Raw genomic sequence first — 19,329 nt, 5'->3', positions numbered from 1 at the left:
AGCAACAACAGCTCAGTCACAAAGTGGTAGGCCACACAAGCTCACAGAGCGGGACCACCGAGTGCTGAAGCGCATAGCAGTTGCAACACTCCCTACCAAGTTCCAATCTGCCTCTGGAAGCAACGTCAGCACAATAACTGTTAATCGAGAGCTTCATGAAATGGGTTTCCATGGCCGAGCAGCCGCAGACAAGCCTAAGATCACTATGCACAATGCCAAGCGTCGGCTGGAGTGGTGTAAAGCTCACCACCATTGAACTCTGTAGCAGTTAAAACGCATTCTCTGGCGTGATGAATCACACTTCACGATCTTTGTAGTCTGACGGACGAATCTGGCTTTAGCGGATGCCAGGAGAACGCTGTTGTCCACAGACTTTTGGTCATTTAGTGTATCTGTGTGTAACACTCACGACATGTCTGTCTCTAATACACCCTGGCTCCACTCCAACCCCATGAGAAGGCAGGACCCATAGGGGACTACTGCTTCTGAACTGCACGCTCGTGAAATTGCCTGAGTCTAATAATGTACAGTATGCAATCTAATTAATAAGGATACTTCCAGGGAGAACCTGACATCATCACAAATGACAGACTCCACCTAGAGGCTATTTCATTCTATCAAATGGTAAATTAATATTACAGAACTGGACTGAGACCATATCCGGCACTATAAAGACCTTATACCGTAGCCCTGTATGGAAAATGCCTCCCAATATCATTCTGGTTTCCATTTTTGTGACTGGCATGTTATCATTGTCCCATGATGATAGTACTGCCCGCTTTGTAGACTGATATAAGGATATTCATTTTTGAATTGCTTAGATCTTTGGAACCACAACAATTAGGATTGCAACATTTCTGAAGCATACAACAAATTCGCTGTTGATTTAATAAAAGTTACAAAAATTTTGCGACCATAATTCTAGTAGTTCCGACCCATCTTGGAAGAACACCCGACAGCAAATATGGTTGGAGGGTGGCTCCAGTAAAGATGCTGGGGTACCTGTGATGAGGGTTTTGTTGTTCAAAGGAAACCATATGGACGTTTCATCTACACCAGGGGGTTCATGGTCCTGTATTTCCTCTGCTCACATCTCCCAGCCTTCGGCAGGGGCCTCTCCTCTGAAAGCACAGTGTGGTCGAGGATCTTAGAAGGAAGTTCTGTCTTCCTCAAGTGGCTTCAATTAGAGACAGTCACAATTACAGAGGGAGGGAGTACAAGTGGTCAAACCTGCCAAGCTCAAACTCCAACTGGATTACAGGGACAGAGACATGGAGGCTACCACAGCGAGCTAGGCTACTTGGTGATTCCTAACCCACCCAACCAAGGGTTATTTTAGGAACTCTCCGGTTTCCGTGTCTGGACTGATCTAATTTCACTCCGTTCAACCCAATGACTGTGATTCAACCTCTTCAGACTAGAATACCATACTGCCGTAGGATGCAAATGTTTGTTTTGTATGGTTTCATTTCCAAGGCCTCATGAAGGCCCATATATGTTGATAAATACAAATGCTTTCAACACTATTAATTTATACCACAACAAAGAGCACTATAGTTTGTGGTGATTTGTATTCTGCTTTAGCTGAATTGTCTTTACTGCACTGGGGGATTGCATGTGTCATTCCTCCTAAACTGGCTATTACTTGACACATGATTTGAATAAGTGTATTGCTTTGCTCATTGCTGGTGGATGGCATGAAACCACATCCCTGATGAATGACAGACATCGTTGGTAGATTATGACTCCCAATAAGGTGCATATTGCAGCTTTAGAATAAGTTAATATTGAATGTCTTATATATTTACACTGTTCAGAGCAAACGCTAGTCTAAAGTAATTTTATATTTCAGTGTATTTCTGCATGTTTACAATATAGTGAACAACTTGCTTACAGTGACCTAAGACACTGTTTTGATATTGTCCCCAAGCGATCCTGTCTCTTGTTTTTGAAATGTCTGTTTTTACAATATCAAACTACATATCCTTTAATATTGTGTTTTTATATTGAGGAATAAACATTAGGTTTATGAAATTGTAACCTACTTATTTTTGTCTTAATAAGAACATCTATAACTTCTCAGGTTATGACTTCAAGGAACTCTCTCTGTTCTTCATGAAAATAAATATGTCAACCATATTACCAATTCTTTTTTTACTGCGAATAGTGGCAGATCTATAACGTTAATTCAGATCTCTTACAACGGGAAGGTGTGCGTTTTATAAACGTTTATAACTGTTTTATTGCATGTTTTAATAACAAAGTAACGATTATGTCCACGTGAAGGAGTTTCGATTTTTTAATTTTTTATTCTGCAACATATTTACCTTTCACATTTTCCTCTTCCTTATTTTGTATCAAACATCTCTATCCGCCTTGGAAATCCAGCCTTCTCACTAACATCTGGGTTTGGTAGAAAAATACTCGATTATGGGCGAGCCTGTTCCAACTGCTATTAGGGTAGATTTAAGCACATGCCAAATGTGATCATATATAATCATAATTCAAAGACACCGAAAGTGAAGACAAAATTGTATTGTAATTAAATCCATGTAATAATTCATTAGTAACTTAATGTAGCAATTCTATTTGATCTTATTCTATGGTTTAGTGAGCAATAATGAGTTTGAATCCCCTTGTTGAAAGTGGTACGTCCCATAAAGGGATCGCTACCCAGCCTTGCTCATCCAGGAGAAAATAAAACCGTTCCTAATGTGTAGAGAGTACCATGCGATTCAAGCGGTGAGTGCTCTGTTGGTTTACTTCGAGGATTTTGCGCAGAATTATAACTAATTAACTAATAATTATAGGCCTATATGATAAGCGCGGGGGAAAGAACTGCACGTGGTTGTGGATGTAACTGTTGCACTTTAAATACAGGTAGGTCCACGAGCCTGTGTTTCGTTACTGATCTCATTTTACGATGCTGCTGAAACATAGTGGCTAGTGTTTGAATCCGAAGCATGTTTTTTAAACCATGACTTGGCTTTATAAGACTTTTAAAACATCATGCAGTTTGTATACTGAAAGTGGCGATAACACATTCATAACCAATCGTCAGTAGGACTGCATGCTTTCGTTGTATCGTGCCTTTAGAAAGGATGCGTGAGGTCTTTGGCTGGATGTGTAAGCAGCATAGTGTGATCCACGGAGCCACCGCCGCTCCTTTCAGAACAAAGCCAAAGGGGCGTTAAAAACATTAGTTATCTGATGGAAAAACAGATCCATTTGCCTTGTGATCATTTCATTTAACATGTGAACGCCCTGGTCCTCATACATAGTTATTTTTCTTTTTCATTTACCAAACGAAACGTTAATTATATTCCTCCATGTGCATCTATCTGATAACATCATGGATATTTTCCTAGAGTTTATTAAACCAAAACACAGACAGTAGACTATCATGTAGTTTGATTGTCAACATTAACGTTTATCTTGGCGGACGAATGTTATCAAATTGCCTAAAATAATCTTTCAAGCAGGACCTAACGTTACCAATTGGATTACTCTGGCTGCTTCACGAACAGGGTGTATTCGGCTCCGGGTTGTTTTCACATTTCACGCTACCGTCTGACACATCTGTAACAGCTCCGGTGAAATATTGTCACGTGACCTCACGTTTTTATCAGAGAAATATGAATTAGAAACATGTTCCATTTTGTGAATAATTATCATGTAATAGTATACACATTTCTGGTGATGTCCTTCTCAGTAATTAAGACAACGGATTTCTTCATAACACAATTTCAAATCACGTAGCCTCCTTCATCCCTGTGGAGTACTGATGGTTTCATAAGGGAGGAAACTGCAGGTGATGCAGTGAGTATCTTCACAACAATGAAGAGTATAGCCAAAGTTGGCAACAATGATGTTTAAATAATAGGTTGAAGGGAGATTGCATTTAACACAGGGTCAACACAAAACATCTGTCTCTTGTCTGATGTCTGATGTTCGTCATCATGGCAGCATAATGCCCGTTTCCAGACTAATCACGATAGTTTGAGATTATTAGGGAAATAAACTAATGTAGGGACCACCTTTCACCCTCACTTAACCCTCCCCCATATGAATGAGGGATTTAGCCTATTCCCACAGGTTAAAGCACTAACGGCTGTAGCTACAACATTCATGAATGGGAAAATTGGGGGTGAAAAAAAGGCTCTGGAACCCCTAATACACTAGATTGCATACCTCAAAACCTATTGTCTCAACTATATCAGAGAGCAGATATGGCCAGCCAGGTCAGGCATGGGATCTTGAAATCACAGAAGCAAGATTCCACCCTGTATTTGTCATTGTATAAGCTTACAAAGGGGCATTAGAGTTTCGTGATATCATTGGCTGAGTAAGTGTCCAGGCTTAGTTGGTCAGGGACAGTCATAGACATCGGTAATCACTGAGCAATAGCTTCTGTCTGCAAGCCGTTTCTCAGTTTAATGTCATCCTCTCCATTGTCTGCTGCCGCTCTGCCATGGAGGTAACACACTTAGCTTTTATCTTTAATGACATCTTTCTGTCATTTTTTTCCTCGGCAGGTGATTTCTGTCCCCCTCTTCCCGAAGGTAATGGGGGAGGTTTTTAATGGATACACCCTCCAGACGAGGTTACATATGATAGGTTACATGTAGAGTAGAAACACATTGAGCGACCAAATGTGTTATAGCCACACTCACAATTTAACCTTGATTGTTAAATAAAGGTTAAAACATGTTTTATTATAATGTGAACACCACGTGTTGAGGCTCATGCTCACAGTAAGCTTTATCTTGGCAATTCTAATGGATAAAGTAATGGTACCCATTCATTAATTGTCTGACCAAATACCAAAGGGAAAATCCCAATGGGAACACACTCTGGTTTTCCATACCACTATCTGTGGCTGTGCAATGGAATATCCATTCATTACCCATGTTGTTCCTCAGCTCAATTTGTGGTACTGTTTAATAAGCTGTGTAATAAGCTAGTTAAGTTATGTGAGTGGTCTTTGGAGATCGGTTTGCAACGCCAGGATAGTTGGTTGGATTCCCGAGAACACCCATACTCTTTTGGATAAAAGTGTCTGCTAAATGGCATATATTACTATTTATTAATTATGGACAACATTGGGCCAGTGTCTCAGCCAGGAAGCCAGGTCTGGTGTAACAGTGGGAGAACAGAGTGGGAGAACAGAGTGGGAGAACACAGTGGGAGAACACAGTGGGAGAACAGAGTGGGAGAACACAGTGGGAGAACACAGTGGGAGAACACAGTGGGAGAACACAGTGGGAGAACACAGTGGGAGAACACAGTGGGAGAACAGAGTGGGAGAACAGTGGGAGAACACAGTGGGAGAACACAGTGGGAGAACAGAGTGGGAGAACACCGTGGGAGAACACAGTGGGAGAACACAGTGGGAGAACACAGTGGGAGAACACCGTGGGAGAACACCGTGGGAGAACAGAGTGGGAGAACACAGTGGGAGAACAGAGTGGGAGAACACAGTGGGAGAACACCGTGGGAGAACACCGTGGGAGAACAGAGTGGGAGAACAGAGTGGGAGAACACCGTGGGAGAACACCGTGGGAGAACACCGTGGGAGAACACCGTGGGAGAACACCGTGGGAGAACACAGGGAACTGCTGACCCTGGAATCATACAGAATGATAAACCGGACTAAAATAACAGGCAGAGGAAACAATCACATGACACTTTGAGTTCCTCTTTCCTCCTCTGTGATGGACTTAGCACCATTGAAATAACACCGTTCCAGAGCTTCACGGAAGCCAAAACCCAGAAAAGTCTAATTTAGATGTATTAATGTGGAATGTATGCCAAGGCTAGGTACAGACACAGATCTAGTCTTTAGTTTAGGTGGATGTTTTATCAATTCACCACATACTGTAAGTGCTAATGTACTTATTCTTAAAATAGATGCAAGCTCTATTCGTCCCAAAACATTTAAATTTTTATGGTAAAATATAACTTAATTATGAAAGGAAACATGTTGGTGTTCATGCCCCATCTGCAGTAAAAGGCAACATACCATTATGTGAACTAATGACAGTTGAGTAGGGGTGAGTGCCTTTGAAATGAAACTGTCAAATATTCTTGATTTTGGTCATCTGTACCCATGAGTGGACAGCATCTTCAATAAACAGAGCAATTCTTTTTTTTAATCAAGTGCTGTTGACCCTCATTAGAGAAGTACTGGTGACGAGAGTGGTATTTTCAGAGTCCTTGATTAGGTGAAATGGTGATTGCCCTGATTGCTTCTTTGAGTTCACGTTTCACAGACACTCGACAGACTCTTTCCATTCCTAACGGTTTATCTAACAACATGGCCGCCTCTCATCTCCTCCTTTAAAGGAGATTGTGTTTGATGACAGTCTGCAGCAACTAGTCAGTATTTGGGGGACCGAGTGGCGCAGTGGTCTAAGGCGTCACTACAGGCCCGGGTTCGATCCTGGGCTGTATCACAACCGGCTGTGATCGGGAGTCCCATAGAGCGGCCCAGCGCCGTCCGGGTTAGGCTAGGGTTTGGCCGGGGTAAGCCGTCATTGTAAAAAATAATTTGTTCTTAACTGACTTGCCTAGTTAAATAAAGGTTCAATAAATAACAACTTTTTTTTCAAGGATTATTCTGATTCATCCCATCCATCTTTCATTTGATCCAACTACACTAGCAGCTGGTTGTTAATGTACATAATGGTGTAATAATGTACATAATGGTGTAATAATGTACATAATGGTGTAATGGAGAAAGTGAGGAGTTGGGCTGAGGCTTGAAATTGCATAACCTGAATGCGCTTGTTAATTTTTATTAAGTAATCAGAAGATTGCCAAATAATATTGGGTGTGTGATCTGTCCCGTAATGGTTTAGATGTCACAACCAAAACAAAGCCATTGGTAGGTATGGAGTAATAGCCTAGTGAAGCTATCACTTATTACATATCGCATCACATACCCTAGGCTATGCTCCACACTAGTAAGACTTCAACTAAACCTTATCTCTGTCAAATGAGCTTGCTCTCGGGTGGTTAGGGGTTTCACCATATATGCGTACATGGACACACACACACACACACACACACACGCACACACGCACACACACACACACACGCACACACGCACACACACACACACACACTCCCTCTCTCTCTACTGTAAAGATTATTGAAAGAACTTGAGCCTGTAAAACCTGTAATTATTCTCAGTGTTCGGGCAGGCAGGTCTTATTTCCCGCTGAGGTTTCAAATGTTAGTTACAGTTGTTATTTAAGTCAATCATTAGAGTCTCTGCTTTTTAATTCAGCTGCAGCACCATCTCTGCTTTACAATTCTGAAACTCCAGGTCAAGATGTTTTGCTAAGGAATTCAGCTTTTACAGGCACCAGTCAGTGCTCCTCTCTGTGGTAATGAAATCATTGTGACTGCTGCTCAATAGTATTCACAAGTCAGGAAATGTACTACAATACAGCATTGTATTTCAATGGGCAATGACTGGGGGGTTTGCGCTGAATTTAAAGGGGGCAAGTGGCCTCGCCTATTCTATTTCAGACCAATATGAGGGCTTTTTGGAGTCACAGACGTGTAAGGGAAGGGTGCATACGCTAGCTTCAGAATTGCTGTTGCTCGGTTTATTTTCCCTATCAATCCCTGAGCATTTTCACAGCCGATAGATATTTTGCATGCATTGAAACCTTGTACCATTTGTTCTGAAATTTAAAACAGATTTATCAAACAGCGGCTGCTAATGAGAACGTGTTGCGCTGATCTTTGCAGCCGTAATGATTCTATCAATTTGAGGTATTCATGAAGCATATTTCATTGTCATGAGTGGATGAAAGAAAGAAAAGCATGGGGAAATCTCTCTTTTCACACCAGACTATCACTGTCATTCTTGTCCAAGTTTATCCATTTAGACTTGTGAGCACAACTGAGTCATTTTCACAATAAGGGTAATCAGTTTTGATAAAAGTGCTATTTTGGCATGCATGCATTTGCGAAACAAAGGATTTGATATTCCCAACTGTTATTCAATGTGGCATAAAAAGGCATTAAAGGAGAGTACTGCCAGTAAAACTAAACTATATAATAAAACAAAATAAACAATGAGATGGATGATTGGATTTGTGATGACTTCCGTGTTTTCCTGCCCTCTCTGTGACTACTACGTGAAGACTCATAATCAGTGAGGTCAGAGACAACCTGACAAAGATACTTTTGTTATTACTGAAACTCACCAAACACTGTGGACACACTAAATGAGTTGACGGGCAGAATATCAAGCATCCCTCACGCAGAGAACAAGTAGTGCTTAGTAAGAGCTAGAGGTGTTGTCTGTCTCTGTCTGTCTCTGTCTAACTGTCTCTGTCTGACTGTCTCTGTCTGTCTGTCTGTCTCTGTTTGTCTGTCTCTGTCTGTCTGTCTCTGTCTAACTCTCTCTGTCTGACTGTCTCTGTCTGTCTGTCTGTCTGTCTCTGTTTGTCTGTCTCTGTTTGTCTGTCTGTCTGTCTGTCTGTCTGTCTGTGTGTCTGTCTCTCTCTGACTGTCTTTGTCTCTGTCTGTCTGTCTGTCTGTCTGTCTGTCTGTCTGTCTGTCTGTCTGTCTGTCTGTCTGTCTGTCTGTCTGTCTGTCTGTCTGTCTGTCTGTCTGTCTGTCTGTGTGCTGCTAATACCTGAAACCCCAAACTGTTGAAATGTGTCAGATGATTAAAGGCCCATTCTTCCTGTGTTCTTACTTCCTATCCCAGTCCTAGCCCAGGCTGTTGAGGTGTCATAAGGGTATTTTCCTATCCCAGTCCTAGCCCAGGCTGTTGAGGTGTCATAAGGGTATTTTCCTATCCCAGTCCTAGCCCAGGCTGTTGAGGTGTCATAAGGGTATTTTCCTATCCCAGTCCTAGCCCAGGCTGTTGAGGTACCATAAGGGTATTTTCCTATCCCAGTCCTAGCCCAGGCTGTTGAGGTGTCATAAGGGTATTTTCCTATCCCAGTCCTAGCCCAGGCTGTTGAGGTACCATAAGGGTATTTTCCTATCCCAGTCCTAGCCCAGGCTGTTGAGGTGCCATAAGGGTATTTTCCTATCCCAGTCCTAGCCCAGGCTGTTGAGGTACCATAAGGGTATTTTCCTATCCCAGTCCTAGCCCAGGCTGTTGAGGTGTCATAAGGGTATTTTCCTATCCCAGTCCTAGCCCAGGCTGTTGAGGTACCATAAGGGTCTTTTCCTATCCCAGTCCTAGCCCAGGCTGTTGAGGTACCATAAGGGTCTTTTCCTATCCCAGCCCAGGCTGTTGAGGTACCATAAGGGTATTTTCCTATCCCAGTCCTAGCCCAGGCTGTTGAGGTGCCATAAGAGTATTTTCCTATCCCAGTCCTAGCCCAGGCTGTTGAGGTGTCATAAGGGTATTTTCCTATCCCAGTCCTAGCCCAGGCTGTTGAGGTACCATAAGGGTCTTTTCCTATCCCAGTCCTAGCCCAGGCTGTTGAGGTACCATAAGGGTCTTTTCCTATCCCAGCCCAGGCTGTTGAGGTACCATAAGGGTCTTTTCCTATCCCAGTCCTAGCCCAGGCTGTTGAGGTGCCATAAGGGTCTTTTCCAATCCCAGTCCTAGCCCAGGCTGTTGAGGTACCATAAGGGTATTTTCCTATCCCAGTCCTAGCCCAGGCTGTTGAGGTACCATAAGGGTCTTTTCCTATCCCAGCCCAGGCTGTTGAGGTGTCATAAGGGTATTTTCCTATCCCAGTCCTAGCCCAGGCTGTTGAGGTACCATAAGGGTATTTTCCTATCCCAGCCCAGGCTGTTGAGGTGTCATAAGGGTATTTTCCTATCCCAGTCCTAGCCCAGGCTGTTGAGGTACCATAAGGGTCTTTTCCTATCCCAGTCCTAGCCCAGGCTGTTGAGGTACCATAAGGGTCTTTTCCTATCCCAGTCCTAGCCCAGGCTGTTGAGGCACCATAAGGGTCTTCTCCTATCCCAGCCCAGGCTGTTGAGGTGCCATAAGGGTCTTTTCCTATCCCAGTCCTAGCCCAGGCTGTTGAGGTACCATAAGGGTCTTTTCCTATCCCAGTCCTAGCCCAGGCTGTTGAGGCACCATAAGGGTCTTTTCCTATCCCAGCCCAGGCTGTTGAGGTACCATAAGGGTCTTTTCCTATCCCAGTCCTAGCCCAGGCTGTTGAGGTACCATAAGGGTCTTTTCCTATCCCAGTCCTAGCCCAGGCTGTTGAGGTACCATAAGGGTATTTTCCTATCCCAGTCCTAGCCCAGGCTGTTGAGGTACCATAAGGGTATTTTCCTATCCCAGTCCTAGCCCAGGCTGTTGAGGTACCATAAGGGTATTTTCTTATCCCAGCCCAGGCTGTTGAGGTGCCATAAGGGTCTTTTCCTATCCCAGTCCTAGCCCAGGCTGTTGAGGTGTCATAAGGGTATTTTCCTATCCCAGTCCTAGCCCAGGCTGTTGAGGTACCATAAGGGTATTTTCCTATCCCAGTCCTAGCCCAGGCTGTTGAGGTACCATAAGGGTCTTCTCCTATCCCAGCCCAGGCTGTTGAGGTGCCATAAGGGTCTTTTCCTATCCCAGTCCTAGCCCAGGCTGTTGAGGTGTCATAAGGGTATTTTCCTATCCCAGTCCTAGCCCAGGCTGTTGAGGTACCATAAGGGTCTTCTCCTATCCCAGCCCAGGCTGTTGAGGTGCCAAAAGGGTCTTTTCCTATCCCAGTCCTAGCCCAGGCTGTTGAGGTACCATAAGGGTCTTTTCCTATCCCAGTCCTAGCCCAGGCTGTTGAGGTACCATAAGGGTCTTCTCCTATCCCAGCCCAGGCTGTTGAGGTGCCATAAGGGTCTTTTCCTATCCCAGTCCTAGCCCAGGCTGTTGAGGTGCCATAAGGGTCTTTTCCTATCCCAGTCCTAGCCCAGGCTGTTGAGGTGCCATAAGGGTCTTCTCCTATCCCAGCCCAGGCTGTTGAGGTGCCATAAGGGTCTTTTCCTATCCCAGCCCAGGCTGTTGAGGTGCCATAAGGGTCTTTTCCTATCCCAGTCCTAGCCCAGGCTGTTGAGGTACCATAAGGGTATTTTCCTATCCCAGTCCTAGCCCAGGCTGTTGAGGTACCATAAGGGTATTTTCCTATCCCAGTCCTAGCCCAGGCTGTTGAGGTGCCATAAGGGTCTTTTCCTATCCCAGTCCTAGCCCAGGCTGTTGAGGTGTCATAAGGGTATTTTCCTATCCCAGTCCTAGCCCAGGCTGTTGAGGTACCATAAGGGTATTTTCCTATCCCAGTCCTAGCCCAGGCTGTTGAGGTACCATAAGGGTCTTCTCCTATCCCAGCCCAGGCTGTTGAGGTGCCATAAGGGTCTTTTCCTATCCCAGTCCTAGCCCAGGCTGTTGAGGTGTCATAAGGGTATTTTCCTATCCCAGTCCTAGCCCAGGCTGTTGAGGTACCATAAGGGTCTTCTCCTATCCCAGCCCAGGCTGTTGAGGTGCCAAAAGGGTATTTTCCTATCCCAGTCCTAGCCCAGGCTGTTGAGGTACCATAAGGGTCTTTTCCTATCCCAGTCCTAGCCCAGGCTGTTGAGGTACCATAAGGGTCTTCTCCTATCCCAGCCCAGGCTGTTGAGGTGCCATAAGGGTCTTTTCCTATCCCAGTCCTAGCCCAGGCTGTTGAGGTGCCATAAGGGTCTTTTCCTATCCCAGTCCTAGCCCAGGCTGTTGAGGTGCCATAAGGGTCTTCTCCTATCCCAGCCCAGGCTGTTGAGGTGCCATAAGGGTCTTTTCCTATCCCAGCCCAGGCTGTTGAGGTGCCATAAGGGTCTTTTCCTATCCCAGTCCTAGCCCAGGCTGTTGAGGTGCCATAAGGGTCTTCTCCTATCCCAGCCCAGGCTGTTGAGGTGCCATAAGGGTCTTTTCCTATCCCAGCCCAGGCTGTTGAGGTGCCATAAGGGTCTTTTCCTATCCCAGTCCTAGCCCAGGCTGTTGAGGTGCCATAAGGGTCTTTTCCTATCCCAGCCCAGGCTGTTGAGGTGCCATAAGGGTCTTTTCCTATCCCAGTCCTAGCCCAGGCTGTTGAGGTACCATAAGGGTATTTTCCTATCCCAGTCCTAGCCCAGGCTGTTGAGGTACCATAAGGGTATTTTCCTATCCCAGTCCTAGCCCAGGCTGTTGAGGTGTCATAAGGGTATTTTCCTATCCCAGTCCTAGCCCAGGCTGTTGAGGTACCATAAGGGTCTTTTCCTATCCCAGCCCAGGCTGTTGAGGTACCATAAGGGTCTTTTCCTATCCCAGTCCTAGCCCAGGCTGTTGAGGTACCATAAGGGTATTTTCCTATCCCAGTCCTAGCCCAGGCTGTTGAGGTGCCATAAGGGTATTTTCCTATCCCAGCCCAGGCTGTTGAGGTGCCATAAGGGTATTTTCCTATCCTAGCCCAGGCTGTTGAGGTGCCATAAGGGCATCTTTCATTCCAGAAGCTCTGACCAGTGGGGGGGCATGAGCAGTGGAGCGATATCTGATCCTCTGACCACTATAGCATTATCCTGTGGTCTGTTACTAATATGTCGCAGCGCATCCTAATTTTCCCCTGTTTGTTTGTATATCTTCTGTTGTTGTCATGTTCTCTTTTCCTAGTAGCAATACTTCCTAATTAACAAATGTGCTCGGGATTAGTGTTAGTGATGGCTATAAAGGTTTATTAGCAATCCATTGAGTGAAGGTAGTGGGACAGACAAGCCCTGGCACCAGCCCTACAATCAATACACTCCCCCAAACCTCCCTCACACACACACAGCTGTGTCAGTGGCTGACTTGCACATTTAGTCATTAATATCTCAAAATCGACTACAGTCAGGAGTTGGTGGTGGGGGAGGGAGGGGGGGACACTGAAAAGTGATGAAAATTGAATGAGATTTTTCTCCATCTACTTTGAGGGGACACTACTTACTCATGTATTCAATACTGCAATCCATCCTAACCAACATATCTTTTTCATTTCAGACATGAACCACTGAACTGAGACAGACAGAGGACTGCAATAAGCTCACGTGACGAGCTCTATTCCCCACCACCAAAAGATCTCCATCATGACACCCAAATGGCTGGTGGTATTTGTCCTTTTTCTATACTCTGGGACTAACAATACATTCCCCATGGCCCCGACCAAGCTCCCCCCTGAGACAGGCACCTACAGGGTGACAGACACCAGCCTGACTCATCTCACAGTGCACAGCCGGACGGGAGAGGTCTATGTGGGAGCAGTGAACCGCGTCTTCAAGCTGTCTGCCAACCTAACAGAGCTGCGTTCACACATGACTGGCCCCGTGGATGACAACGCCAAGTGTTACCCCCCTCCCAGCGTCCGAGCCTGTGCACACAAACTGGACTCCTCTGACAACGTCAACAAGTTGCTGCTGGTTGATTACGCTGGCAACCGCCTGGTAGCATGTGGAAGCATCTGGCAGGGCGTGTGTCAGTTCCTGCGACTGGAGGACCTCTTCAAGCTGGGAGAGCCCCATCATCGCAAGGAGCACTACCTCTCTGGAGCCAGGGAGGCTGACGGCATGGCAGGAGTGGTGGTTGACAGAACAGAAGGGAAGTGGAAGAATGAGAAGAAGGGGGGCAGCCGGCTGTTTATTGGGGCAGCCATCGATGGCAAGTCAGAGTATTTCCCTACCCTGTCCAGCCGTAAACTGGTCACTGATGAAGAGAGTGTTAACATGTTCAGTCTGGTCTACCAGGATGAGTTTGTGTCCTCACAAATCAAGATACCCTCCGACACCCTGTCCCTCTACCCGGCGTTTGACATCTACTACGTGTATGGATTCTCCAGCCGTACCTACATCTATTTCCTGACGTTGCAGCTGGACACACAGCTCACCCAGATGGATGCCACCGGTGAAAAGTTCTTCACCTCCAAGATAGTGCGGATGTGTTCCAACGACACCGAGTTCTATTCTTACGTGGAGTTCCCCCTGGGCTGCACCAAGGATGGGGTGGAGTACCGGCTGGTCCAGTCCGCCTACAAGCACCGTCCAGGTCGGATGCTGGCCCAGGCCTTGGGGCTGTCTGAGGACGAGGATGTGCTGTTTGTGGTGTTCTCCCAGGGCCAGAAGAACCGGGCCAACCCGCCTCGGGAAACAGTCCTGTGTCTCTTTACCCTGCATCAGATCAACCTGGCTATGAGAGAGAGGATCAAGTCATGTTACCGTGGGGAGGGCAAGCTGTCCCTGCCCTGGCTGCTCAACAAGGAGCTCCCCTGCATCAACACGGTGAGTCATCACCATTTCATTTCAGTAGTTCCGCTCAAATCAAGTACTTCTATCCTGCCTCAGGCCCCAGCCCCAGAGCAGGCAATATTCTGCTGGGTTTACATTCATATTTCATCCATACCTCATTAACTTCAATAGCCCAAATTCTCCATGAATATATTGAAACATTTAACAGGCTTGCAAACACGTTGTAGACATAGGATATCTTAGCCAGTCTCCACCTAATGACGCTTTATGACCAGTCTTTTGGTATTTTTACACCCAGAATCATATTTCGAGTGACTGTACAACATGAAAAGTCACAGCTGATCAATACTATGTTTGATAAAATTGAAGAATTTATATTCCAGTAAACGTTATCCGGGATAAACCGTAAGACAGAGCAGTTTATGTCAATGGAGGGTTATCTCCTATGAAGCCGACTCCAGTCATATCACTGTACTGTAGTATTGTGAGGCAACTCATGAAACATACAGTTAAGTAGTGATCCATCTTAATACTGTGCAGCAGGCAGGGTATTTAAACGGGTGCATCTTATAAGGGCACCTCTCTCAAGGATTTAAATCAAGAACAGTTGAAGAGCTGCTGTCAAAACTGTACTTATAAGATGTTCTGTCAAGGCCTGTGCAGAAAGTTACATTTTCCTCCCTCCTTGTGCCCTAATGGCTGATGGCACCGTGTTAGTGTTTAGGTCAGAGCTGGGCAGATGGAGGGGAGAACTACGAGTATCAGTAGCTGACCTGGATCCTTTAAGGAAGCGAGGGCTTATTGTTATTAGGAGCAACAGGGCCCCCTATAGCTGATGCAGATCTGCTCTTGATGATGGCCTGGTTCATGGACATCATTAGCCCCTTCTCATGCGCAGCAGTAGCCCTTGCCCACATAATGAAAGTGTGCGTGCCAGACTCTGCCACAGGCCTGGTTTGATATAGTTATCCTTCATAAAAGCTCAACAACAATAATTGTTTGTTCCTCTGACACAGGCATGCTTTTAGTTGATTCAGATGTTTTTTTAAATCTCTATACATGCCAATAATTCACCGGTGCTTTTTATTACAATTCTTATCTTAGTTATTGATTATATGTTCATGTTTCTTTATGTAAGTTAGAGGTGTAGTGAAACTCCCAAATTCTATTAGCGTTTTGTGTATTCCAGGCCCTAAATGATTAAATTGGCTACATTTGATCCAAAACCTTGATACATTCTGAACATTATCCCCTTGTTTTGTTTTACAGCCGAAGCAGATTGGTGATGACTTCTGTGGGCTGGTGTTGAACCAACCTCTTGGGGGTCTGCGGGTGATAGAAGGGACCCCTCTCTATGACGACGGAGTGGACGGTATGGGAGCGGTAACAGCCTACACCTATGGAGATCACTCAGTAGTGTTTGTGGGAACCCGAAGTGGACGCCTCAAAAAGGTAAGGGAGACATTCTGATTCTTTCTGTTCAAATGGGCCGATCAATTATTCCCTGGCAGCTGTGTTACAATTCTCTACACAAAACCATACGAGGTGAAGGCCTGGGGGAAATCCTGGTGTTGTAGGCAGAGATGGGAATTCACCGAACACCAACCGCTTTGTCCGATCTCTTTTGTGTTGTGATTCAATATTTGTAGAACATTGCATGATACAGTACAGAATGCTTTTTCGGTCAAAAGCAGGATTGAATATTCCATGATATTTCTAGTGGAAGCCATGGAGGTCTTTTCTCAGTTGACTCTATAAAAGATTTATGAAAATAAATTATATTTCTCTGGTTTGGAACTTTTTGTTGTGTAGATATGGCCTTTCTGACTTGAGTTGGCGGTAGAATATGCTCAGCCTCCATCTTATTCTGAATGGATTTATTTTCGGTTGCTACTCTGCTGGGAGTTGACACAATGTTATCATCGCGGCTCAGTCATTTAAAATAGATGAAGAACATCAGCAGTTAGTCATTCTGGGTTGAAATGCTGGGTACTTTATATTCAACGGAAGCTTGTTTTCTCAAAATTATGTTTAAAATCCACATTTATTTATTTTAGGATACCACTGACCTAGTTGCACTTAATTTCTGATAAAAGTAACATCAGGGGATCTTATGACATCAACTCTAAAGAAATGTTAACTTCTTATTACTCTGGTGAATTCATTGTAGTTCAACATGTTATCCATTATAACCTTTTTGATTTATATACAGTACCAGTCAAAAGTTTGGACATAGCTACTCATTCAAGGGTTTTTCTTTATTTTTACTATTTTCTACGTTGTAGAATAATAGTGAAGACATCAGAACTATGAAATAACACATATGGAATCATGTAGTAACCAAAAAAGTGTTAAACAAATCAAAATATATTTTATATTTGAGATTCTTCAAAGTAGTCACCCTTTGCCTTGATGACAGCTTTGCACACTCTTAGCATACTCTCAACTACATGATTCCATATGTGTTATTTCATAGTTTTGATGTCTTCACTATTATTCTACAATGTAGAAAAAAGTAAATAAATAAATAAAAACCCTTAAATGAGTAGGTGTGTCCAAACTTGATATTTTTCATGTGGATCTGTGGTTTCCATCCAGTGTGTGAGCCTCAGACTGGCGTGGAGACAGAGTTGTAGTAGAGTACACAGTAATAGGGCTTTAGTTATAAGCACTAACCAATGACTTCTAGGATTCATTTAAAGACTGTAATGATTTTAACCTTTCATAACTGTGGACATTCTGACATTCTGACAATGTTGGACTTTCTGACATAATAATAACCCCAGTGAATGTGGCGATGCCTGGAGAGGGATACATTTGATGCTATTTCAGTCACTCTCCATTGGTTTTGTGGACAGGAGAACGTAGTTTGGCGCCCTAGCAGAGAGAATCATGGTCTACTCCCACAATGTTCTTTGAAAAGAAAAACAGCCCATGACTCACCCTGCCCTCTGTGCCCACTGTTTACAACAATAACATTATACCAAATGGTGCTGCCCTCACTTTCCTACTCAGCCAACTCCAAATACCATCCCTCCTCTAGTGTTCTGTTAGATTCAAACTAGTGTGTGCTATTGCCTATCTTTGATTATCAAGTCATTTAGTCTGCTTGCTCTGCCTTTGAAATAAAAGCCTGAGATTGGATGAGAATACATTTTTATAGTACTGGAATCAATAATCATTCTCTTATAAATGCCTCAGTCCCTGGTCCTTGTATATGTTAAATGGGTGGTCTGTCCCAGTTAACCATTTCATATGAGAGAAATTCCATGAGATGTTGGGCAGGATGTAGAGACTGACTTAGCTACTTTTCACTTGACACAGTGATTATAATGCTTGGGACAGAAATGAATTACACCCCAGTTCTGTGTTCTTACCATCCTATTCCCAGAGCAGAAAGTCAACTGTGCTCACATACACACTGAAAAGCATGGGCTTAGTTAGAATGTCTTCTCCTTGGAGAGTAGTGTCGTGTTTTGTTTTCTATCCCGATTATTTATGATGTCCCCTGTTGATACGTGTATCAATATATTCCCTACCTCCCATCTTCTTGCTTGTTGCTAAGATGACTGGGTCACAAGGCTATGTCTACAAGCCAAGTTTGGAGCATTTAGGCCATACTGATGACAGTATCTGTCAAGATGATTCAGCACCTAATATGTTTCAATGATTTGCATTGATAATACAGAGAGATATTTAGGATCATCTCAACTGTGCATTTTCCCATCTCAAGTTTTTAAGACGCTGTCCCCCCCACACACATAAATTCACTTGTCTGATATGCAGATCATCATCATGAATTCATTAGGTGTATTAAAAACTGTAATTTGCATTATTTACTAACACATTTGGAGGGATTGGGGTTTATTTAATTTGTGAGTGGATTATGTGGTTGTGGTACATGGATTATTGTGAAAGAAGAAGCAGGAGACTGCAGAGGCCAAGCCCTGACAAGGAAGTCAAACATTCACACAATCTAAAAAGGGCTTATTCCCACCAGCCACTGGCTGCTTTGTTGTTAAACTCAATCTCAATAGAAACCAAATAGATTACAGTTACACTTAACAGAAAGTGGATATTGCACACGTTTCATCCTGTGGGTGTTATGTTTTTAATGTTGTCCAGTGAAATGCTGCTCTGAGGGATAGCTTGTTATGGCCCAGTGTGGAGTATTAGACTACCTGCCATAATAGGGAGCGAGAGAATGCAGGAGGAGGATATATAATCGCACCATATCTCCTCTCAGAATGGCTTGTTTGTTTTGGCAAGAGATCAGAGAACACAAGCCGCTTTCTGGAGCCATGCGGAAATTACCCATGAGCCCCTAGTATTTCCTGTCCCCTACCAATGGCTTTCACAGTGGCATATGTAAGAGAGAGGAACCAGCGTTAGGTCTAACTGAGAATATGAAAAGAATAATAATTTTAAGTGGTGAAAACGGAGCTGAGCGCTGCTTTGAATGTATTAGTATTGATTTCTGAGATGATACTTTGAGGCAAACACAAAGGTTATAATTATGAGTGAACGATGATTGCATCAAATTGATTTGATTTCGCACCTGCACTCTTGTGCAGGTAATGAACAGCTGTGTCCTTGTTTGGGATTCTGTTAATTCTATTACGCACTATTGTGACACCGAGCAAGATGCATTCAGCTGAAACAACTGTAATGTAATCAACGGTTTGCAAAAAGCATTGAAAGGTAGATAGTACAGTGGTGTTAATAAAGCAGTGGTTGGTTGGTATCATGCACCTCCCCATCACCACTGTGGAGGAGGCTGCAGTGAGACATCTATTACTGCTGAAATAGGAAAAGGCCTTTCTGGATCACATAATCTGACTCAGCAACAGGCTGTGTATGAGACCCAGGTTGTCAGGTGTATTTTATTGCTTGTGCTGGTGTGGTGCCACTGCTGATGTTATTGTGTGTGTGTGTGTGTGTGTGTCTGTGTCTGTGTCTGTGTGTGTCTGTGTGTGTGTGTGTGTGTGTGTGTGTGTGTGTGTGTGTGTGTGTGTGTGTGTGTGTGTGTGTGTGTGTGTGTGTGTGTGTGTGTGTGTGTGTGTGTGTGTGTGTGTGTGTGTGCATAAACTGTTCTATTTTTTGAATGCTAGCCATCTTATCTCGTCTTCCAAA

At 44.2% G+C, this 19,329-nt stretch overlaps 1 protein-coding gene across 3 annotated transcripts in view; it reads left to right on the top strand.

Annotated features, from left to right (window-relative positions):
- Positions 1-2,697: 2,697 nt before the first annotated feature.
- LOC115168576 (plexin A3-like) overlaps positions 2,698-19,329 on the top strand; it is a 154,573-nt gene continuing 137,941 nt past the window's right edge. For 2 of the 3 annotated variants that reach the window (XM_029723979.1, XM_029723977.1), the window contains exons 1-3: positions 2,698-2,880; positions 12,959-14,229; positions 15,466-15,648. In XM_029723979.1, the coding sequence (XP_029579839.1) occupies positions 13,045-14,229; positions 15,466-15,648 (1,368 nt within the window). In that variant the 5' untranslated portion in view covers positions 2,698-2,880; positions 12,959-13,044. The remainder of the gene's footprint in view (positions 2,881-12,958; positions 14,230-15,465; positions 15,649-19,329) is intronic. The other variant, XM_029723978.1, reaches the window with a different exon arrangement.

The sequence above is a fragment of the Salmo trutta genome, chromosome 30, assembly GCF_901001165.1.
Source record: "Salmo trutta chromosome 30, fSalTru1.1, whole genome shotgun sequence".
Lineage (NCBI taxonomy): Eukaryota > Metazoa > Chordata > Actinopteri > Salmoniformes > Salmonidae > Salmo > Salmo trutta.
This window is presented reverse-complemented; position numbering and strand designations above follow the sequence as displayed.